The 26,091-nt window shown below is 36.4% G+C and overlaps 1 protein-coding gene across 2 annotated transcripts; it reads left to right on the top strand.

Annotated features, from left to right (window-relative positions):
• Positions 1-978: 978 nt before the first annotated feature.
• On the top strand, positions 979-24,232 carry LOC127859830 (oocyte zinc finger protein XlCOF6-like). Of its 2 annotated transcripts, XM_052397338.1 has the most exons (3): positions 979-1,189; positions 1,538-1,712; positions 23,132-24,232. In XM_052397338.1, exon 3 carries the CDS (start codon positions 23,144-23,146, stop codon positions 23,921-23,923), a length of 780 nt encoding a protein of 259 aa, XP_052253298.1. In that variant the 5' UTR covers positions 979-1,189; positions 1,538-1,712; positions 23,132-23,143; the 3' UTR covers positions 23,924-24,232. The 2 variants fall into 2 exon arrangements, with proteins under 2 accessions (XP_052253298.1, XP_052253299.1); XM_052397339.1 differs by lacking the exons at positions 979-1,189; positions 1,538-1,712 and adding an exon at positions 16,855-18,021.
• The last annotated feature ends 1,859 nt before the right edge of the window (positions 24,233-26,091 follow it).

Raw genomic sequence — 26,091 nt, 5'->3', positions numbered from 1 at the left:
AGAACGTGTTCTTGAGAGAAATGCCAAATTAATCTCTTTTTCCGGGCCCGGCTATGTTTACTCTGTGTCCAGCATGCAACCCTTTCCCCATCTGTCGATCTTTCAAAGTCAAACGCTAGTTTTCTCAGAGTGTTTACAAATGCGCGTTATGAGAGTATTGAAAGATGATACATTTCGCAAAAGGGCGATTTCATTCATCAGGTTAAACGATTGAACGCAAAACATTCGTGTCGTTGGAGCGCGTCTCACCTTGCCTGCTATCGCACATTTGCAAGATAAAGTTAAGTAATATTTCTCGTGCAATTAGCCAATATATAGATCGCCATTAAACAGATGTTGTCTGAATAAGACGCCATAAATTAAACTTAATTTATTAACTTATATTTATGCCTCAAGTGTTTGAATGGTGAACGGAGCACACTGCGACGCGGTCAATGTCATTACAAATTTAGAAGAATGTGAAGGTGATGACCATCGCAAGGATGTGTTCTGGCAACAACGTCATCGATGCCCCACAATCAACGTTCATTAAAACACATAAACTATTATTAGGAGGCATTCTATATTTACTTGAATGCCTTATCTATAGAATCATCTTCAGCACCATAAATGCCCAAAACATATGTGATATATCGATATTTAACAGTTTGGGTTTTAATCGGCTCTGCCACCCTCCCCCTGTTAACTTTAATATGAATGAGTACATTTATTCCTAAATTATCAATATAACACCGTTGCAAATCATCTGTCTGTAAAAGAAATCCTTTAAATTCCAACTTAAGCCTTTTATGATCTATATTGGAAATAAATCTGTTAGTTTTCGAGATAACGTGCGTGATTACGATTGACAAAATTGCACCTGTGGGATGTAAATTTGATGAGTACAATAAAACAGGAACAGTAAAATATATGAAATATCTAAACAACGCATGTATCGATATTCGGATCAGCGTAGAAGTATTCCGAATACATCAAACTTCCTCTTCGTATTGATACAGTTCTGGTCCTACGACTATTTTGTGCCCCCAAAGGCACGAACGCACGAGGATAATATTTGTAATTGGACTAGTTTAAACATATCACGTAACACAAACATATTTGTTTGCTCTTCGTAATATTGCTACTTAAGAATTCAATGAGATGTCTAATGGTTATGTCTGAGGGTAATGCTCCTGGACGAGTCTAAGAGGTAATTATAATAATAATAATAATAATAATAATAATCATGATAATAATAATAATAATAATCATGATGATAATAATAATAATAATTATTATTATTATAATAATAATAATAATAATAATAATAATAATAATAATTATGATAATAATGACATCGATTCACGAATAGCGTTCCATTAAAGCGGTAAGTTTTTGGTCATAACATAATAACAGGTGTTGGCTTGCAGTCGAGTGTATTGCTATGTTAAAAATGTTATCAGCCGCCGGTCACACGAAGAAAATTACAAATATTTTATATAATGTGTAATACGTATTTGTGCGAACACAAATTCATTTTCGGTTTGATCTGCCGTAGATAACTTGCAGCACGCAGGTACTGGGCACTGGAATGGGTTATTTCCCGTGTTGAATCTCTCGTGAACCGCGCATGCATAATTGCAACATCAGCGCAGAGATTTGACTGGAACCAGCATAGATGGATCAAATCTCTTCCTTCATAACCAACCACGTGATGATATCCTGGCCACAAGGTACAATCATTTTACCATTGTTATTTTTTCCTTTTTTTTAATTTATGTAATTATTTTTCTTATTATGAACCTTAACTTATACATTACTTTCAAAATATAAAAGAAAATGATACTACTTTTCATAATATAATACTTAAACCAATAAAAGTCCTACCAAATCTGGTAGGATTTTCTTTTGATGGCATAAATCGTATGTGAAAGCAAGAAACTTCTAGAATTACCTCCCATGTAGAGTCTCTCGTGAACGGCAAATGCATTATTGCTGTAAAACTTATTTGAAAGCTTCACATCTTGTTAACAAAGTGTGAAGTTCATTATCTACAGACCTGTCTTCATTGAAGGTGGATTTTGATTTTGTGTAATTTTAATTAATTTACAGAATAACCCAACAGACATGACATTGTGGACGCATATGGGTTCGATATGTGTTTCCCTATGGGACCCAATACGGGCTGCATCTGGGTCCTATGTGAGTCGCATATGTGCTTACAATATTCATAATTGATTTTAATATAGCCGGCATCTTACTAAAACAAACATTCATTTATAGATTTGATTTTCAGCCAGCTTTATTTAACAGTCACATTTTAGCCACAACTGTTTGACACGTGACTGACTGTCGCCGTTTTGGGCTCGTAAGCAAGAAAATTTAATATTTACACAGTCAACCTCGTCCTGGTAAATCAAATTTATAACTGCCCGTTGTGTTAGTGAAATACAACTGTAATAAAGAACTGGATCCTCTCAAAAAAAACATGTCATCATCTGTTCTTTGGACAACTTAAATTGCTATGTGATTAAAGAAAACACACATATAGAATTTACGAAAAAATAACAACAACAAGAAGTTGGAAAATAAATACAACTCCACTTATATTTATGATCTCTTTTTGTTTAAGTTGTGGACATAAAATTGTTTATAAATAAAAGAAATAATGATGTATTATCTTTCAGCCGTGAATTTCGCAAATTTTATGCTAAATTTTGTAAAAACAAACATAAAGTAGGACACCTTGTCACAAAGGTTAAATTTTTTAGTCCATAGAGTATTGTATGCAATTCAATTGTTTCTTGATGTCAGAAAGTATCTCGCTGTCACAATTTTATGACAAAATATTTTTCCAAGAACAACTTGTAAAACAATTAAATAATAGAACGAAATGAAAAAAAATCCATTATGTGACAAGGTTAATAAATACGTGCATCGACATGAACTTACATTTTCCGATACAGGCTATTTATTATATTTTAAGTGTTACGAAATACAAAAATTTCATACATAAATACATTCATCTGATTAAACGTACATATATGATCAAACAAAACATAGAAGATAACCACAGACGCAGAGCTTTAACGACTTATTTTCCCAATAAACACTAAACTCAGTTTGTTGAATATAAACACAGAACGTGGACATATCCGAGATTTTCTGAGAACTGCCATTACTTCACCATCGCTTTGTCGAACCTTCGACAAATCGCTGCGATTTACTTAGTTTCATCTATCATAGCCCGCAACTGATGCCATTCGAATAGCTCTGAGAGATTGTTCAGATGTAAATACATGCGTGGAAACAATAGCTCAAATACCAATTAATCATTGTTTATGAGATAAGTTAAAGTGGAAAAAATGCCAAATTAAAATCTGTCTTGTGCCGCTTATATTGACTCTGTGTGCTTCATGCAACTGATATCTGTTGATCGTTTATATTTACACGCTAGTTTTCTTACAGCTTTCGCAATGCGCGGCATTTTATGCTCGTCTGAGAATTTATTTATAAAGCTTAAAGCGAGACCTTTCTATTTAAGATGAGATACATTTTAATGTTTATGTGATCTGTTCTATGGGCTGAGTTTTAACACTATCGCTTTGTATTTTTAGTGAATGAAAATCAAGTTAAACAATAATTATTCTCTACAATATAGCAAACTACCGTAGACACTCGGAACGTCAGAGCAGACCGTATATCATTATAATGCCTGTGGTCGGTCTGACCGTTTTGGAAATTAAGGGACGATGACACAGAGATTCTCCGGTAGTCAGGTCCTGTTCGTGATGCTGGGAGTAGCTCATCAATGGTAAGGGACGTCGACACTTTCAAATTGTCCATAAAGCTTTTATTCTGACGGCCTCGACGGCGACCTCTCTCTTTTAAGCGTTCCGTGGAGCACAGTCTTGAACAGAGAGTCGTGCCTGGTGACGTGTCCAAACAAAGCCAGCTTTCGTCGCTTGAAGGTCGCCAGAAGGGGCTCTTGTGGGCCAACAAGTGGTGCTGTCATGTACACGTTGGTCGTGTGCTGTATGCGAGAGACGCGGAGCAGTCTACAGAGACTGTATAATGCGTTCTGTGTCTCAGTGAAGCGTCAATGTCTCACAGCCGTACAGTAGGAAGGAAACAACGAGGACTTGAAGAGCCTGTACTTGGTGGGGAAGCTAATGGAGTTGCTTTTCCACAACTTGAGTCTGGCGATTTCTGCGGTTGCCTTGACAACTCTAATTCGGATCACAGCGGTACTGGTACCATCCTTTGATCTTCGACTTCTCCGTGATCACCTCCATCCCGTATGCTCATGCTCTTTTATAGTCTGATGGTGAGGTCTTGGTTATAACTTCTGTGGCCACCCAATAGGCTAATGTCAATAGCGAATATCAAGCCTGAGATTGATCTGACACCGATGGAGATGGATGTGTGGTTGTCTTGGAGGGTCTACTGAACGATCTTCTCAAGGAAAACAGGACGGTGGAAAGCAGCCATCCGCAACGGACGACCAATGATATTGTTAAGAAGTCACCCATCTGTCCGTTAAGAAGAACTGTACTGCTCGCATGTCCATAACGTTTTTGAATGACTAGCGTATAAACTTTGTCAATGTTGAATCCTCTAAAATCCCTGCCAAAGGCCATCATGCCACACGCGGTCGAAAGCTTTCTTTAAGTCGATGAAGTTGTGGGAGGCTCAAGCTGATATTGCAAGTATTTGTCAATGATGAGTCTGTCGTTGAAGATCTGTTTCACCGGCTCTAAATCCGGCATGTTCTACCGCAAGCAGTTCCTCGGCCTTAATTTAAGTCGGTTATCCATGATGCGTAGCATGACTTTGCTGGGATGGCTTTTGAGGCTGCGGTAACTATCGCTTAAGGAGTCTTATTCTCGGTAGGGTTTTGACAGAGACTAGGTCCACTCCTCCTACCAGATCTTTTGGAATATTGATGTTATTTGTGCACTCGTTGTCTCTACTCTTTTCTTAATCAGCTCGAACGAAAGGGACTTTGTCCATTCCCGGAGTTTTTAGCCTTAAGAATGCGGCCTGCTTCCCGCACCTCTGCCTTTAATATGGACGGACTTTTGTCTAGCAATTCTGGTCTGAGATCGCCATCAAGGAAACTGGGGTGTAGTTGAAGCGGGTAGTTGTAGAGGTCGCTACAGTATTATGTCCACCTTTTCAGGACTGCAACACACTCGGCCAGGAGGTTGCCGTCAACTTCTGCTATAACACTGGGCTTCTTGAGGGAACTATAGCCCTTCCTACTGCTGCCTGGTTTTTTCTGATGGACGAATGTGATACACAGCTATTCAAGTCTCCCTTCCTTGGCCTCTTTGATATTCTTCCTTACCTCTCTGATCTTTTTCTGGTATTCTATACCCTTGGCTTTGTCTTCATTTTCTCTCTTCGGACGATGACAGAAGGAATTCATTGATGTTAATGGTGATGATATCGAAGTCATCGTCTAGGATGTTGAGGGCTGCAAACTTGACACCTTCATGTGCTGGGAATGCCTTGCTATCTTGGGCTCTTTGAGTTTCTCCAAGTGATATCTGATGCGAGGGTTCTTGGTGATGCGCATGCTCTTAAACTTCAGCTTGATGGCGGTGAGCACTCATTCATCGTCAATTCAAAAAGTCTCAGCCCTCTATCACTAGTATCACAAAGGGCCGAATCTTCTGACTTTCTCTGACCAGCCTCTGTAAGCGTCTGGCCAAACATTAGCGTTCCAGTCACAATGGACAATGGGGATTTCTTTCTTTTGGACCTTGGCTACGGTGCGCTGTCACCCGTAATAAAATCTTTCAATCTCCTCTTCTTCGTGTTGGTGCGTAGACCTGAATGGTAATGATGCTGTGAGGTCTCACAGGGATACGGGTGGATATGAGCCTGCTGGAAACTGGGGTCAAACCGCTGAATCAGTTGACTTCCTCCTCACACTTAACGATGAAAGTAATCCGTGCCGCTGAATCATATCTTTTGCCCTTCATCTAGCTACCCGACCTCGGCTTGTCCTATGATGTTCCAGCGGCAACGATTCAGCTGCTGCGTCAGTTCATGGAACTGGAATGTTCATTCTTTATATGTTCATATTGTTGTTTCCTTTGTTGCTAACATGATCGATTTATTAGCTCCAGTTGCTAACTATTCGCCTCCGCCCTTGAGACGACATGATAGCAACAGTGTGAGGTTACATTTTGAATAGCATTATATTGAAGCTATACTATATAACTTCTAACGATGTTATTGCCATTATTTACGACTACACGGCACTTAAAGCGGGTATATACGATTTTTTATATGTGTTTAATTGTAATATATTGATAAAATATGTTACAATAACACAAAATAGGCAAGAAAAATTATACATTAAAGCCGAATTTCATAAAATGCAGCAAAGGCAAATTAGCGCCCCGAGCCGATAGTGACGTACATATTTTCCTACAATAACCGAAGCATTCGTCTTTGCAGTAGGATCGGAGATAGTGTTCGTGTGTCGTATGAATAGATATCGTTGCAGGAATTCAAATAAACCGTTAAACTAAGTTAAGATGCACATCGTACATGTATGGTATACATGCTGGCGAATTCGGCTGTACAGCCGTTTTCAATTTCAGAATTAAATATCTGGCTTATTTCGCATTTTACGACACATGTTCTTCTTAACTTTTATTTTAATTTATATTGAAATATATATATAATAAGTTTTTTACACAGTTTATATAAATTCATAAATATTTGACAAAATCGTATATACCCGCTTTAATATACCTCGATTTAACAAATAATCGGTAGTTATTTAAATTATCAATAGTCTGTTTCTATGTATCCGAATAATAGAATACGACATTTACATAAGCCTCGGACTACTTAAATTGACAAAGATCCAGCTTACATTAAAATGAAAAAGTTCCTCTTATTCTCTTATTGTAAGATAAACACAAGCTTTCTTTTAAGGCCATAGATCTAATTACACGTGAATTTTGTTCTAATCATAATCTACTACAAAAAAAAATATATTTTTGAAAATGTGAAGCTTTTGTACCGTGTTAGAAAATTTTTATTGGATTTTTTTCAGGCAACCATCTTGATAAAATAATGCAATACCAAAAAATTACAAACTTTCATCATCTTAAAATGTGTGCAGCTAAATAATGCAGGATTATGATTTGAAAATACATTTAGGAAAGTGTCCTGCCAAATAATGCTTTTAGTACTTATACCATCTAGAAATGCATGTAAACTCAATATATTTAAATATTATGTTTCTACAAATAGCTCCTTGCCTTAAAAATTAGTTTTGGGAACAAATATGTTTAAATCAACTAAACATTTGAAAACAAGCAGTTTTCAAAAAATCTACAATTTAGGACAAATGCCATCGTATACCTGAATAAATTAGCATACCAATTTTAATATAGTTTTAACAAACACGTATATACTAAAATAATTATGATGCAAAGAATATACATCTGTAAAAGTAATTATTAAAAAGTAATTTCACATTAGTTGAGAGGATAATTAAAAGTATACCGTACTATATGAACCTCAACAATGTGTGATCGAGAATTATATATTACAAAGTCGGCGTTAGAGTGTCGACGAAAACTGCGAAGTGTCATCGAAATAAATTGTACCAAAGAACAGTATGACATACATATGATGTGACGGATATGTAGGATAGGCAAGACTTAAACCGTCATCGCAAAATGTGTAAGAAAAGATTATTGCCTGTCAAACATCGTCGATCACGTCTTCGCCGCCTCTCCATGATAGACAGGATTAAGTCTATTTCACGCCATGAAGCGATTTGCATCACTCAGTGATATTAATATAGTTGCATTAAATATCATTTATCTTACTTATTTTTGCCCGGGGTCTCACACTTGAGTTTAATAATGTTTTAATATAATAATGACACGAACAATAACACAGAAAATCGCTAATTTTGATCAACACAGAATGGCAGTAATCCGAATTCAAACAAGTAATTCGGTAACGGACCTTAAAGGAACATGTCCTATATCTGTATATATAGGAAAGGAAAATAGAAACGGGTTACAGTTTGTGGTACGTGGTTCTCAGAAAGTATGAAGCAATAATGGAACATGGACAATAGTAAGGTAAGGGTTGATTTTCAAGAAAGAATGAGGAAACGCGGATAATAGGTTACGGATCACTTGTAACAAGAGGAAGAAAATGGAGGAAAGTAGTGGGTTTGTTTGTCGAAATGATAGGGGGATACGGAGGAATGCTTTGGTCCAGTGTTTTACTGATTCACATTCACTCGATAATCTACCACGGCCACATGAAAAACCATCTTAGACGTATGACAGAAAAGGTGAAATGAGCCCAATACCCCGAAAGCTCTGGTGAAACACGAATACTTATTTCCAATGTTAACAGTTGAACTTGCTCGATGTTAAACGGTGCATGTGTCAAATAAACCCCTTATATTGCATTGATAATGCCTTAAACTGTTTATATACATATTGTTGCTTCTTGCAATAATGAGAACAATAGTGACATTGATGATAAAATATTGCATTTAATATATGATTCCTCTTAATTATACTTTACCTGTTTCTTTCCGATGAAAAAATCATTAATACTGAAACATCGATTACTTCGTTTGGTGTCAACGTTTTGAATCACAAAATACAATTAATACAATTCCTATACAATTAACTGATGAGTTTTGCACTTCAACTTGCTTATAACACCCAAAAAGTGCTTCAGTAACTCGTTGATATTTACTCGTACAGTCATTGCTATTTCATATACATGTTAACCATAAAAAGAAGCAAGGAAGCTGTAAAAGATCAGTCAATCATGTACACTTTGCATTTATTAGTTTACGCGTGGTACTGTCTAAATATGATGGGTTTGGCAAATAAAGGTAAGCTGAACATATCGTAATTACAAAATAAACATACACTTAATCATTCAATGTCCACATGCTTTTTGGGATGTATCAAAATACAGAACTTGGAACGATTATCCATATACTGCAACATTTGTTCTAAGCAGTACATTGGCAATCGTTGTCAGTTAATGGATTTAATCCATCAAACAGGGGAGGGTTGGTTATCGAATAGCTCTTTATGAATGCTCGGATATTTGCTAATTCATGGAAAAATCATCCGACATGCCAACTAATCGCGCTGAAATTGTAGATTAAATTAGCCAACGAGAACGTGTTCTTGAGAGAAATGCCAAATTAATCGCTTTCCCGGGCTCGGTTATGTTGACTCTGTGTCCAGCATGCAACCATTTCCCCATCTGTCGATCTTTCATAGACATCCACTAGTTTTCTCTGAACTCTGCACGTTATGAGATAAATCAAAGATGTGATTCGTCAATGTCTAGATCGCGATTAAGCGGCATTTTGTCTAGCTATGATGTCATTAAGTGAGCAGCTCATATTGACTGATCTGTCTCTTGCTACAGTGTTGAAATGCTCAAGGAAAAATACACTTAAACGCATTCAATGTCTGTACCATGTTAGAATGATGTAAAAATGATGACCTTCGCTAGAATTCGTTCTTGTAATAAAGACATCGATGAACCATTATCTACATTCAGTAAAACACATTGAACATTATTAAGAGTCATTGTATGCTTACAAAAATTATCATAATAACCTTCATCAACAGCAGAAAAAAAGTGATTTATCAATGTTTATGTTTGTTGATAGCCTATATCCCGCCTGATAACTTAAACATGGACTTAGTACATACATGCCTCATGCAATCAACTTAACACCGGTGTAAATCTTCTGTCTGTATTGAGAAGCTATAAATTCCGAACGCGAGCTGTTAATAACCTATATTGGAAATACATGTGCTCGTTTTTAGTTCTTCGTGAAATTGCAATTTCAATTGCTTGACACATTTTAGGAAATATCTTATCTAATGGTAATGTGTTTGAGCAAGTTTAGAAATTAGCCAAAGTTGTTGTTTTAACATCAATTTATAACATGTGTTTAAGTCGTTTAAGCCTCGCGAATGGATGTGTCTTTAATGCATCGCGAACGCCGCTATTTTGGTTATTAAGTATAAGCAAAAACGTGTCAACAAGTCCGTCATAAGCAGCAAAAGGCGATGCAGTCAAGCAGCAGCAAAGACGTTAGCAAATCAGTGTGATACTAACATGCCAATAACTCAAGTCGCCTCAGTCTGTACCCCCACAAACAAATCTTCCATTTAGACAAATTGCCAGAACGGAGGCAAGTTCGTCCGAGATCACCATACAATATTGACAATTAGCCACAAGGGTGTCATCAAGGTTGTAGGCGACCACCAAAATGAATTGTACAAATGTACTTAGGAACCATGAAATTGCAAATTGAATGACGAATACAAATCCTAATCAAGACATTAACTGGTATCAATATGTGTGAGGAACCATTATGCTCATGTCTAACACGTATAATAATATACACATCAGTGGACGTTTCCATAAACTTAGGGATGCTCAGCACAATAATTATAACGGAATCATTTAAAATTACTTGTCTGGCCAAGCAATCAAATTTACTCATGTAAATTATGTAAAGAATCGAATCCATATGCAAGACGTAAAGGGTCAATCTTCGCGCAGAGATATGACTGGAATTAGTATAGCTGGATCAAATCCCTTTATTCATAACCAACCACGTAGTGATAGCCGAGTCACCTGGAACAACACTTTTCCCGTTGTTGTTCTAACTTTTTTCAATTAAGGTATTTCAATTTGTATTATGAACCTGAACTAATACACCATTTACAAAATATAAAATAAAATGATAATCCTTTTGATAATATAATACTTAACAAATACTACCAAATCTGGTAGGATTTTCTTGTGATGGCTGTGATTGTATATGAGAGCATGGAACGACAACTCTGCATGGAAATCGGTAAAGCGTCGCCAAATGTTTGAGAAAAGTAAATGTTCCCGCCAAACCTCATCCATCGCTTCATCGTTACGGTTCCATGATATATAGAATTGTGTCAATTATATGCTCTCAAGCAATTTGTCCCGCATACATTTTTATTAAACTTCATTTATATCACTTATTTGGCCAAAGGACTCACTATTGATAGTTTAATAATATTTTTATGTAATAATGACACGGACAATAACACAGAAAATCGCTTATTTGGATGAACAAGGATTGACCGTGATCCGATTTTTTTCAACACTGTAACGGAATTTGAAATAAGATCTCCGAGTCTAGAAATAAGATTGCCGATTTTATTTTAAAATGTATTAAAAACAACAAATGAGCACCATGATCTATTTTGATCATATTGTACGTTGATTCAATACACCAAGGGTCCTGTGTTGAACATGTATGGATTGTTTTTCTAAAAGAGAGTAAAACAAATAGCTTATGTGTTGCTGATCAAATGTAAAAGATGAAAAAGAGAGAAAGGTCAACGGCTACTTTTTAAACTTGGCCGGAAGGGAGTGGACAGTGTCTATTAGAGCAGTATCTAATGAATCTACGTTTACACCATATTTTGAAATTGGACGATGAGAGCTTGCGTAAAGGGACAGAATAGTACAAAAACAATGATAATGACCCCAATATTTCGAACATATCTTTGACATTTAATATGTTTTAATTTCGTATACTTGAATACTTGCGAGTAAAAGGTTAAATCATTTTTTTAAATTTGTCATTGTTTAAAGTTTATTGTTGCTTTTAACAACTATGTGATATTTTGACTTGTTTAAAATGGGTGGGAGTGATTAATGATTGAAAATTCAAACTATTTAGTTGCTAATAAAAGAAAATACGAGTACATATAACAATGTGTCATGACCCGCGTCGGGCGAATATGGACCTAAATAAAGATACATCAGAAAAGTCCCATATCTGCATGTCCGCTGATGGGAGCAGGAAACCTTGCTGACTTTATAACGGACTCGATAGCTAACTTGTGTCATATTCTTTTCTTCTAGCTCGTCACAGTAAATTTATATCATTATGACAAAACACGTTTTTCATGTATTATAATAGAAACTTGCAAATAAGTTTTTTCTTTTAGTTGTATGCCAAAATCAAGCTATTGTATGTATAAACAAATAATAAATTGGACGCCATGTAACAAGAGTTTTTACTCCATATAATTACTCCAAGACTAATGTATTCGGAATACTAAACAATGATCCGATTGTGCAAAAAAACGATGTCTACATAGTTTGCGTATATGACTGTTGTTTTTCTTGTAAATCAGAATTCACATGGGTAAAAGCTCTAAGAAAACTAGCGGATGCCTATGAAATGTCGACAGATGGGAAAAGGATTGCATGCTGGACACCGAGTCAATATAACCGAGACCGGTAAAGATATTAATTTGGCATTTCTCTCAAGAACACGTTCTCGTTGGCTAATTTAATCTACCATTTCTACGCGATTAGTTGGCATGTCGGATGATTTTTCCATGAATTAGCAAATATCCGAGCATTCATATAGACCTAGTCGATTACCATCCGTCCCCTGGTTGATGGATTAAACCCATTAACTGACAACGATTCGTCAACAGTACAAGCTACCGCATTGGAGAATGTTGCAGTATTTGGATAATCGTTACACGTTCTGTATTTTGATACAACCCCAAAACAAGTGAACATTGAATATATAAGTTTATCTTTATTTTGTTTCAATTAGCATATGTTCAACTTACCTTTATTTGCCAAACCCATCATGTTTAGACAATACCATACGTCAAGTAATTAATGCAAAGTGTACATGATCTTTACCATTCCTTTCGGTGTAATTTTACAGCTTTCTTGTTTCTTTTTATCGGTTAACATGTATATGAAATAGCAATCACTGTACAAGTGAATATCAGCGATTTACTGAAGCACTATTTGGGTGTTACAAGCCAGTTGAATTTCAAAACTCATCAGTTTATTGTATACGAAATGTGTACATTATATTTTGTGATTCGTAACGTTGACACCAAACTAAGTAATCGTTGTTACTGTATTCAAGTTTTTTCATCGGAAAGAAACATGAAAAGCATAATAAAGAGGAATAATATATTGAAAGCCATGTTTTATCGTCAATGTCATTATTGCTGTCATGATTGCAAGCAACAAAATCATGTATATAAACAGTTTTAGGCATTATCAATACAATATGTGGCGTTTATTTGAAACATGTACCATTCATTTTTGAGCAAGTTAAACTGTAAACATTATACACAATTATTCGTGTTTCACCAGAGCTTTTGACGTATTGTGCTCATTTCACCTTTTCTGTCCTACGTTTAAGATGGTTTCTCATGTGGCAGTAGAAGATTGTCAAATGAATGTGAATCAGTAAAATACTCGACCGAAGCATTCCTCCGTTTCCCACTTCCAGTTCGACAAACAAACCCACTACTTTCCTCCATTTTCTTCCTCTTGCTACATGTAATCTCTTCCTCTTGCTACATGTAATCCTTAACCTATTATCCGCGTTTCCTCATTCTCTCTCGAAAATCAACCCTGACCTTACTATTGCCAATGTTCCATTATTGCTTTATACTATCTGAGAACCACATACCACTAACTGTGAGTCCGTTTCTAATTTACTTTCCAATATATACAAACATGGGACATGTTTCTTTAAGGTCCGTTACCGAATTACTTGTTTGAATTCGGATTACTGCCAATCTGTGTTGATCCAAATAAGCGATTTTCTGTGTTATTTTCCGTGTAATTATTATATTAAACTATCAAGTTATAGCTTCCGGACCAAAATAAGTGAGATAATTGAAATTTAATGCAAACATATTAATATCTTTAAGTGATGCAAACTGCTTTATAGTGTGAAATAGACTTAATCCTGTCTATCATGGATTGGCGGAGATAAGGTGATCGACGATATTTGAAAGGCAATATTGTTTTCTTACACATTTTGTGATGACGGTTTAATTCTTGCTTGTCCTATACATATCCGTCACATCATATGTACGTCAACACATTCTTTGTTACAATTTATTTCGGTGAAACTTCGCAGTTTTCGTCGACACCCTCTAAAGCCGATTGTTTAATATATAATCCTCGATCACACATTGTTGAGGTTCATATAGTACGGTTTACTTTTAATTATCCTCTCAACTATTGTAAAAAGATTCATTTTACGGAATTATATTCTTCGCATCATAATAATTTAGTATATACAAGCCGAGGTTGGTGGCAAGACTTCGGAGAAATATCAAAAGGTGAATGGCACATTATATAGTTCAGCGGCACATGGTTGCTTTCATCGTGAGAAATGAGGTAGTCAACTGAATCATCAGTTGCACCCTAGTCTCTAGCAGGCTATAATCCATCCGTGTCCCTGAGGGACCTCACAAAATCATCATCATCATGCAGGTCTACGCATCAACATCAGACTACGAAGAAGAGAAGATTGAAAACAATTTATAAAGGGTTACAGCGCACCGTAGCCAAGGTCCCGGAGAAAGACATCCTCATTGTCCAAGGTGACTGCAACGCCAATGTTTGACAAAACGCCTCCCAAGGCTTGTCAGAGAAAGTAAGTCGATTTGGTCTGTGAGAGAACAATGAAATAGGGCTGAGACTTCATGGGTTCGCTAGAAGCCACAAAATCATCCTGGACAACACGCTACATTCACACAAACCGTCCAGAACAGCGACCATGGATGTTCCAAACGGGCAAGAACACTATAAGATCGACTTCATACTAGCGCATCAACGGTTCAAGTCCAGCATCAGAAAGGCGAACACACAAAACGTTTCCTGGCGCAGACATCGCCAGTGACGATGACTTAGTGCCCACCACTATTAAGCTGAAGTCACAGAGCAATCGTATCACCAAGAACCCTAGCATCAGATTTGACTAAGAGAAACTAAAAGAGCCCATGCTAGCAGAGGCATTCCAAGCACATGAAGGTGCCAAGTTTGCAGCCCTGAAAATCCTTGACAATGACTTCGACATCATCATCAACAGCATCAACGCTTTCCTGCTGTCATCGGCTAGAGAAGTGCTTTGGAGAGAGAAAAGTAAGAACGAGCCAAGGGCGCCAAAATGCATACCGTTCAAGTGGAATACCGTACATGGGTCAATATGTATTATTATTTTACTCATTTTACACTAATAAAAGAATGGACGGAACAGATATACAAAACGTTAGCAAGCCGTTAACCGTTCCGAATCTATATAACTCACAAAATTATGGTGTAAAACAATTTTAATTTCAAAACCCGTTTGTCAAACAATCGAAAATCTAACAGCTACAGAGCAAATGGGACTCGTTTTGGAGAAACTGGGCTTAGTGCATATGCAAAAAGTGTCCAGATTAGCCTGTGCAGTCCGCATAGTCTTATATGGGAAGTATTTTTCCGCCTAAACATTATTTTCTATAAGGTAGACATAATTTAAACGAAGAATACAATAAAAGCGGAATTTTTACCGTGATTATTCTTCTCGGGTTTATCTTAGACGACACTTAACGCTTGTTCATTTAGCCCAGTTTACCTTAACGAGATTTAAATTTGAAACATTTTAACTGATTCATTGGCGACCATTGTGCGTCGTATAGCATTGTTTGTTGATGTCCAATCAATCATCGACTATCGTTGATCGACCATGCATGTGAGCTTCAACATGTACGACATCTAAATGTAACGAAACTAAAATGACGAACACAGGTTCATAACTCTTATATGTATAATAAGGGTCATAACTTCCAGTCGTCATGGCAAATTTGACGTCAGAGCCTCGTGCATTAAGCAAATGGTTAAATCTGTCTGGACTTAGCATCAACTTGAATTGCCTATATCTATTACAGCAAGCTATGGTCATAGTACATGTAGCTGCTTAAATAAAGCGCCTGCTATCAACTTTACGTCGTTAAAGTGATCACCAAACCAGACATACAGTTTTATCGTACTATACAGCATGGACGAAATCAATGTGTGTCGTTTACGTGATCAACAAACCAGACAAACAATTTTATCGTACTAAGCTGCATGGACGAAATCAACCGAAAGTTAATGAAATGAGAATATTTTATTCCTATTCATTTATTTTTTTAGTTTGTATCACGACATACCATACAGCATTGACGAAACCAATCAAAAGTGATTGAAACGCGAATAATATTCCCATTCATATATGTTAAGCTCGTATCACTTAAAAAATAACGTCGAACGATTATCCAATAATTGCAACTATTTCCCAATCGCTTGCTCGTACTGTCGACAAGCCGTTGTCATTTAATGGATTTAATCCATCAATCCCGAGAACGGATGACAATCGAATAGCTAAATTCGAATACTCGATGTTAGCCAATTCATGAAAACACTATCTCACACGCCAACTAATCGTGCTGAAATGGGAGGTTGAATTAGCACTGGCAAACGTGTTCTCGAGAGCAATGCTAGATTAATTTCTTCTCCCGGCCTGGTTATGTTGACTCTGTCTCGTGGAGACAGCTCTTTCTCCATATGTCGCAGTGGTGTAGTGGATATGGTGCCCGCCTAGCCATCGGGAGTTCACGGGTTCGATCCCCACTGTGGGAGCGTTTCCCCCATAGACACCAAGTACTGGTTTAGTCCCAGGAAACGAACTCGAGAGCGTTTCAAATAAGCCTTTTGCTTTCTATGCAATCGAGCTAAAATAAATAGTTTTAAACTAAACTCCATCGGTTCATCTTATATCCGCTAACTTTGATTTTATAAAGAAAATGTCTTGATACACTGCGCTTTCTGAAGGTCATGCTATATATTTATGGTGTTCACATTTGTGAAATAAGATGCTTATTAGTGTGAGCGTGCTCTGATAAGATGATCGTTATAAGCTCTTTGTAAATACGAAAGGTATTTATTGCTTACGAAATTAAGATAGACCTAGATGAGTAAACAAAGTTATCGGACGAAATCATTTTAGTATTGAATAAACATGTACACCAGAGGTTTTCAAGAAGGCTAATCCATTAACACAAACGAGTGAAAATGTATGTCATATACACAAAGGAGTTAACATATATGTCATATACCCAAACGAGTGAAAATATATGTCATATACACAAAGGAGTGAAAATATATGTCATATACACAAAGGAGTTAACATATATGTCATATACACAAACGAGTGAAAATATATGTCATATACACAAAGGAGTTAACATATATGTCATATACACAAACGAGTGAAAATATATGTCATATACACAAAGGAGTTAACATATATGTCATATACCCAAACGAGTGAAAATATATGTCATATACACAAAGGAGTTAACATATATGTCATATACTCAAACGAGTGAAAATATATGTCATATACACAAAGGAGTTAACATATATGTCATATACCCAAACGAGTGAAAATATATGTCATATACACAAACGCATGAACATATATGTCATATACACACACGAATGAAAATATATGTCATATACACACATCAGTGAATATATGTCATATACACAAACGCGTGAAAATATATGTCATATAAACAAACGCATGAAAATATACGTCATATAGACAAACGAGTGAAAATATATGTTCAGCACTAAATATTTTCTCGGAACATCGTTTTAGTTATGAAAGTGTGAGTCTGCTCTTAACAGTATAATGGGTTCATTCGTAGTGGACAAAATTAATTATATGTCCTCGTAACAAATATATCACAAAATAAAGCGTGTGTATCGCAAACTGATAACTGTTGTTAATATCATGTGAGTTGTACGCAGAAAAAATAAACATGTTCGTTTTAATCAGCGTTCTCTTACTTTGCTGGCCTAATATAGCGCAAGATTGTACTGAACATTATTCACGATTCGTATTAGAATCGCCAATATATAGATCTCTATTAAGCAGCAATTTGTCTACATAAGACAACTGTAAGTGGACAGCTCATATCGACTAATATGTTTTCCGCCAGTGTTTGATTGGTGAATGAATCAAATGCGATGCGATGCAGCCAATGCGTGCAACATATTAGACGGATGTAAAACGAATGCCAGATCAAGTGAAAACCATGCCAGAATGAGCATAGAAGACACGTCATTAACTGTATCAGCGTTATTGTAACAAAAGCAAACATCAATATGCCCTTAAAGGGGCTTTTTCACAGATTTTGGCATGTATTGAAGTTTGTCATTAAATGCTTTATATTAATTAATGTAAACATTGGAAAAAAGCTCCAGTGAAAAAAACAAGATTAAATTAAAGAAAGAAAACAAGTAACTCTCAACTGGGCTCGAACCACTGACCCCTGGAGTAAGTCTCTCGCTTAGACCACTCGGCCATCCGTGCTCATACAACGAGATATGTATTTTATACTTTATATATGCAATCCTCGTGGTATCATAAAATATCATGACAACAACAGAACTCTCCAAATTATTCATTCGTTTCGCGTTGCAACGCTTTTTAGGTTTTTAAATCGTCTAAAGATGTTTATAATGGATATATTTTAGAGCATGGAAAATGTTCAGTATTGCTGCTCCCTCACAAATATCATAAATACAACGAACATTTGCGACTCTGAAACAATTTTATTTTATTTTGTCAATTAACCAAAGAGTGAAAAGGCCCTTTAACTATCATAACGCATATTGATAAAACAAAACAAAATGTCATAAATAGCATAAACATGTACACGATATAATGCCACTAATACAATAACATAATATCTATTTATGTGAGCACAAATGAAGTTTCAGTTGGATCTTCTGGGGATAACTCTTTGCGCACCCAGCCACCGGGCACTGAAATGGGTTATCTCCCGTATGGAGTCTCTCGTGGACCGCGCACGCGTACTTGCTGTTAAACTTCTTGGAGCAGTAGCCGCACTTAAAACTTCTATGATCCCTGTGGTAGCGGTTGTGTTGTGTCAGGGAAGATCTCTTGGAAAACTTCCGGTCGCATATGTTGCACGAGAATGGCGTCGCTCCAAGGTGGACGTTCATGTGATCCTTCAGGCGGCTGTTGGTGGAGAATTCCTTCCGGCAGACGTCACAAATATAGCCGCCGTGCAGACGCTGGTGTTTGATAAAGAAGCATTGAGACACCGCCTTGTCACAGAGGCTGCAGTGGATCTTCTCCTCGTTCAAGCGGACGTGATGCGAGACGAAGTCATGCGCGACGAACAGCGACTTCCGGAGATTGCACGTGTCGCCCTGTGCACGGTGTAGAGTATGGTGATTCTTAGCGTCCATATTGTTCATACAGAAGGCGTTGCAAACATGACACCAGAACACATCACCTACCAGAAGCTCCATCCGGCTACGTTGGGAACCGCTATATGTAAATTCCGGATTTCGGTAGAACGCACTGGTCACTACTGCGGGTAGTGAATATCCGGATGGACTCGGCTTGGTATCTCGCAATATGGTGTCAATAGAAAACGGTTTCACGCGAGGTGTGGTTTCTGTGTTACGTATGATGCAACTACTGTCCTCAATGATGTCACTGCTGTTAGAACCTGTCGCCCCATCGTCGTCTGAAGCATCAAACGTCTCGCTCCGGAGATCTTCCGACTGAACGAAGCGCTCGCACGTGTGGCTCTCGTACTTACTGAGACTCAGTTTTAGTGGAAAGTCGCAATGAGGCAGCCCCAGTTTGTAGCTGGCGCTCAAAAGGAGGTGTGACATCAACGCTTCCATCTGAAGATAAAAAATAAGCATTAAAGAACAGCCATGATGATCATATGCAGCGTATGTTAACAGAATACTTTACAATTTTGTAAACAGTGATACCTTTTCATTTCTCAATATGGAACTTACATGTACACCAAAACAACAAACAATGTTGATGTTTGTATGATACTCTAAAACGTAACACTTAAAGGGATCTTTTCACGCTTTGGTAAATTGACAAAATTGAAAAAAGTTGTTTCAGATTCGCAAATTTTCGTTTTAGTTATGATATTTGTGAGGAAACAGTAATACTGAACATTTACCATGGTCTAATAGAGCCATTATATGCATCTTCTGACGATTTTAAAACCTAAAAAATATAAAGCGTTGCAACGCGAAACGATTGAATAATTTGGAGAGTTCTGTTTTTGTCGTTAAATTTTGTGAAACTACGAAGATTGCTTATATAAAGTATAAAATACGTTCAGCATGTGTACTCGGCGGAATAGCTCAGTAGGCTAAAGCGTTTTTACTTCAGGACTCTGGCAGGACTCCAGGGATCACTGGTTCGAAACCTGGTCCGGGCAATGTTCTTTTCCTTTTTTTAATTTTATTCTTGATTTTTTACTGGAGCTTTTACGATCCAATGTTTACATTTATCGATATAAAGCATTTAATGAATAAGTTAAAAAATGCCAAAATCTGTGAAAAGGCCCCTTTAATACTTGTGCATCATAATTGATTAAAGAAACAGTTATAAACATGGTGTATATGCGAGATAAAATTTACCTATCTACCTTAATTGTATGTCTCTCTTTCAAAGATTGGTATTTTTTCTAATAAATATAAGTGTTGCTGGTGAAATAGAAATAACAGGTTACCTGTCGAAACTGGAAGTTGGTACGGAATAGAATCGAACCAAAGACTGTGTAATTTATGTAACTCCAATAATCACATTGGTGATGAATTCCATTATTTACTTGAATGTAATGCCCTTAAAGATCTAAGAAAACGTTTTATTGATAAAAAATATTACACAAGACCTAATACTATTAAATTTAAATTGTTAATGTCCATCGATTATCATACTAACAGTAATTACAGAAAACTATGTATGTTCATTAAGGAAATATTGAAACAGTTTTAATTTAGAACATATATTTTTCTGGTGTTGTTTTTCTATACAATCAAATAGTGTATGTTGTTACCCCCATGTGATTGATGCTTAACTTCTAAACATTCTCTCCCTTTAAATGTTTTTTTTTTGTTTAGTTTGCTATGTAATGGCCCCTTCAACTATGTATTTTTTAATTTATGTTTGTGTAACTTTTGCTCACACTGTCATGTTATGCATGAAATGAGCTTGAAATAAATAAACTTGGAAACTTGGTATCTATAACGTCAATTTGTCTGATTGCAGCTATCCAATTACAATTGATGATTATCACAACACAATTACGAGTATATATACCTCGATCAGTACCCGATAATGACGTGCTTTTGTGATCAAAGCCAACTTAGGTGTTGCTGTCACTTTAAAAGTGTGAAGCGCTTAATCAAGCATACACTGTATTTAGCTTTGATGGCGGCCAATGTTTGCGCAAGGTGTGAAATCTGAGTCCAAAATGAAGTGAATATATGTTTTATAAGTGTTACAAACAATGGTTTGCTTCATTATCGCATTTAATATTTATTTGACCATCACAATGTTATTATGATAAATATTATTAATATTGCCATCCTCCTAATACAGGACTATGAAATTTCCTCCCCCAACTTAAGCAATCTTACTTCCATCATCATCTTCGATATCGCCATGATTACTCTATTAAAAATGTCATCATATCGTTTAGTGAATTTAATAAAATAATAATATAATAATCGTTTTCGTACGTAGTTAAGGGCCTAAAAGTTGATTTCTTAATGTAAACGAATACAGACCAAAAACGAGTCATTGGGTAAATGGTGTATTAAAATACGAAACATATTTATTTTTGAATCTTTTCCTTCAGTTTAAATAAAAAGAGGAACATCGCAATCTGTACCATATCTCACCACAACAGAATCATTCTACAACCTGTGTGCCTTTTCTTTTTGTTTGAAGTTCAAAAATTAATTGTTACACAATATAATATTGGTTTGGTAACAAATATATGAATATAATACAATTTTAAAGGATTGTATAAATGTGACTTATTATTTGAACACATATTAGTAAATTAGCAGTTTGCAATAATAATAAAAACTTGACAGTCATCCGTCGGTTATATGTGTCATCTATGTCGGTTATATGTGTCATCTATCTCTGTTATATGAGTCATCTATGCCGGTTATATGTTCCATCTATGTCGGTTATATATGTCATAAATGTCGGTTGTATGTGTCATCTTTTTCGGTTATATGTGTCATCTATGTCGGTTATATGTGTCATCTATGTCGGTTATATGTGTCATCTATGTCGGTCATATGTGTCATCTAAAATGGTTCAATGTGTCATCTATGTCGGTTATATGTGTCATCTATGTCGGTTATATGTGTCATATATGTCGGTTATATGTGTCATCGATGTCGCTTATATGTGTAATATACGTTATTTATATGTGCCATCTATGTCGGTTATATGTTTCATCTATGTCGGTTATATTTCTCATTTAAAATGCGTTAAAATTAAGAATCTCAGTACTGAAATGAGGTAAGATTCCGTATTAGAACAGATACAAAACACCGACATTTACAAGAAGAAATAAGCAGTACATTACAATTATGTATTCCTGCAACATATATTACATAGATAAGATTTAGTAATAAATCGCTAAAATTCCTATATATAATGAAAATCCTTTCTTGATACAAAACGAATAAAATGGCTATAGAATTCAATAGAAAAAGCAGTTGCTACAGTTGATATAAAGATAATGATGATAATGGCGGTGGCCATGAAAAACATTAATTGCATCAACTATTTACGAAAATTGGCATTCAGTATCACACCTTGTGCAAACATCGACCGCCAACAAAGCTTAACGAAGAGCGAGCTTCTATAAGCGTTTCACACTTTTAAAGTGAAAGCGACAACTCAGTTGGGTTTGATCACAAACGCCATTCATTCTCGGGCTACTAATCGAGGGTATATACACCCGTAATTGCGTTGCGATAATCATCCTTTGTGATTTGATAAGTACGATCAGGCAAATTGAAGAAGAATTTGCGGAAAAAACAACAACAATTATACTAATTTTTAAATATTACTTTAATCTACATAATTCGAGTCAATCTATCAAAAGAGACCTGCAATAAAGGTAGATACATTCTTGTATTGTTGTTACATTAAAAAAAATATTCATTAATTAAAAGTGCGAAATGTATACTTTAAAATACAAATTTTAAGTAAAAACTATTTAGATTATCTATCAAGATTTAAAACATTCAATAGTTCTATTGTACGTATCTTCAGATTTTTACTCGCAAACGATTTCACTGATTTCAAAATAATTCAATTTTGACGTCTTACGCTACTTAACATTTTAGTTTATAAATGCATATTTTTTATCTTCAGATGGAGGCGTAGATGTCACACCTGCTGATGAGCGCGAGCTCCAAACTGAGGCTACCTAGAGGCGACTCTCCACTAAATCTTAGCCTCAGCAAGTACGAGAGCCACACGTGCGAGCGCTTCGTTCAGTCGGAAGATCTCCGGAGCGAGACGCTAGATGCTACAGACGACGATGGGACGACAGGTTCTAACAGATGTGACAGTATTTGCATCAAACGTAATGCAGAAACCGCACCTCGCTTTCTTCAGTTTTCCATTGACGCCATCTTGCAAGATACCAAACAGAGTCCACCCGGATATTCCAGTCACGCAGTGGCGACCAGTGCGCTCTCCCCAAATTTTGAACTTACAAACAGCGGTTGCCAAAGTAGCCGGGTGGAACTTCCGGTATGTGATGTGTTCTGGTGTCATGTGTGCAACGCCTTCTATTTGGACGATATCGACGCTAAGAACCACCATACTTTACACTGTGTGAAGGGCGACAAGTGCAATCTCCGGAAGTCGCTGCTCGTCGCGCATGGCTGCGTCTCGCGCAACGCTCGCTTGAACGAGGAGAAAATCCACTGCAGTCTCTGTGACAAGTCGGTGTCTCAATGCTTCTTCATCAAATACCAGCGTCTCCACGACGGTCATATTTGTGACGTCTGCCGGAAGGAGTTCTCCACCAACAGCCGCCTGAAGGATCACATGAACGTCCACTTGGGAGCGATGCCGTTCTCATGCACAATGTGCGATCGGAACTTCTCCAAGAGATCTTCCCTGACACAACAAAACTGCTACCACAGGGATCATTGAAGTTTTAAGTGCGGCTACTGCTCCAAGAAGTTTAACAGCAAGTACGCATGCGCAGTTCACGAGAGACTCCACACGGGAGATAACCAATTTTGGTATCCGGTGGCAGGGTGCGACAAGAGTTATCCCCAGAAGATCCAACTGAAACTTCATTTGTGCTCGCACAAATAGACATGGTGACTATTGTATTAGCGGGATTATATCTTTTACATGTTAATACTATTTATGACATGCTTTACGCTACATATGCCTTGAAATGCATTATTTGTTTGAATGCATGCTGCTATGTTTGACATTGCTAGTGGATATACATAAAAGTAGGACATTCTTAAATTCTATTTTTATTTTACCTTATAGAATCGGTCTTTCTGCCGCATCTATGAGCAAAACTTTATTCTTTAAGCTTAAAAGTACATAAAAATACGTGTATATTATCATACAACTTGATATACACATCCAGGTCACTGCATGTCTGTCTGCCATTATCTGTGTTCATCCGTCTGTCTTATTGTTTTCAAAAACTAAAATATTCTAATAACTCGACATAAAATAACATATTATAATGAACATTTATTAACACATCAAGGTATGTGTTTATTAACGCGTCTGACTCTGTCCGCATAAAGTAAGATAACTAGAGAAAAACCTATGATGCAACTGGATCCTGCAATTTCTAAGACAGTGCTGAGGATTCTTAAACAAAACTTTGTAAACAGATAAAAGGCTATGTTGGAATTATGATTGATAGTTCGGTTTTCACAATGTCTCAAACTTCAGGTATTTGTAAATAAAAACAAAAACACCAGGTGAAAGGTAAGGTATATGTTACTAAAAATGAAAAAAACACAATAACACTTAATATAGTATTACTGTATACATTTGTATCTACATAAGATAGGAAAAGAAACATGGTATGCATGTAATCATTTAGTTATATTAGGCCAATCGATAAAGTTTTATTGACGCTAAGATTATTGAAAATAACAAGTTTTGTGGTACCAATTATATATATGGGTATAGATCTCGGAACTGTCTCTCAAAGTATGACTACCCGGTATGTGTTTAAACATAGACATACTGAAAGCAAAATATTGGAACTCTAAGATTAAGTTGTCTGAAGAAAGTAAGGTTCAACTTTCGCTTTGGACTGAACATTTACAAAGTTTAAGTGTTCGATCATATGTAATAAGCCATGGATGCACAAGAGTTGTTCAAAGGGATGCTACATGTTGCAGCACTGGTTTACAAGGGTATGAGTTTGATATGCCTAGTGGTGTAGTGTATGACACGTGGTCGACGTCGGAAGCGGCAAATTCTTCCACATGGAGAGCATTGTGTGCGGTTTACGGAGCACTGTTGTCGCTTTAGTATGTGTTTAGATTCTAAATGTGTGTTCTTAAGTTGAACTTTTTATAAACATGAATGGTGTGTTAACATGTGTTCTTACAGAGGCATGCAGATGATATAAACGCGCTTCCTGACGTCTTGGTACGGGGTTGGGGGCCTTGCTTTCGGATTTACATAGGGTTAACAATTATGTAATATTCTTTAACAGCTTATTACATCTTACAAAATGCAGCATATGAAAAAAACATCGCACAGATTGTCCTTTGCTTATAAACATTATTTTCTGTATACAAACAGTTAAACACCTTTTCAAGTTCAGATAAAGAAATTGGTTCTTTTCTATTTGATGGTTTGCGCAGTTACCTCTTAGCCGCCTCTTACAATTGTTAACTAAATTAGAACAGATTGGTTAATCCAAAAAAATCATTAAACCACTTTATACTATGAAAATCATTCATAAAAGGACTTGATAACTGAACAGTTTGAATTAAATATGTCAAATTTAAATCAACATGAAACGCCTTGGCGGCCAGAGTATACACGATGGTACACTTATTACTCAAAGCCAAATTAAACCCATTTTAAACCTAATACAACATGATCAAAACACATTTAAAAACCAAATAAATACCTTCCTATACATATTACTAACACGGAACATCGTACAGCGCTTACACGCACATAGTTCCCACACACTGTGGCTTCTATTAGGGCAAGCGCCATAACCGCTGTACCTCTCAACGAATACTCATTCACGAGTACCGGGTAATCTCCCTTTTGAGCCGAGAGCTTAAATGTGTGATATTAACAGACTCTTACCTTAA

Source organism: Dreissena polymorpha, chromosome 15 (genome assembly GCF_020536995.1).
Source record: "Dreissena polymorpha isolate Duluth1 chromosome 15, UMN_Dpol_1.0, whole genome shotgun sequence".
NCBI classification, from domain to species: Eukaryota; Metazoa; Mollusca; class Bivalvia; order Myida; family Dreissenidae; genus Dreissena; species Dreissena polymorpha.
This window is presented reverse-complemented; position numbering and strand designations above follow the sequence as displayed.

Excerpts from the sequence above, each read along its gene's own strand:
- LOC127859830 (XM_052397338.1), top strand. The coding sequence starts at position 23,144 with ATGTCACACCTGCTGATGAGCGCGAGCTCCAAACTGAGGCTACCTAGA.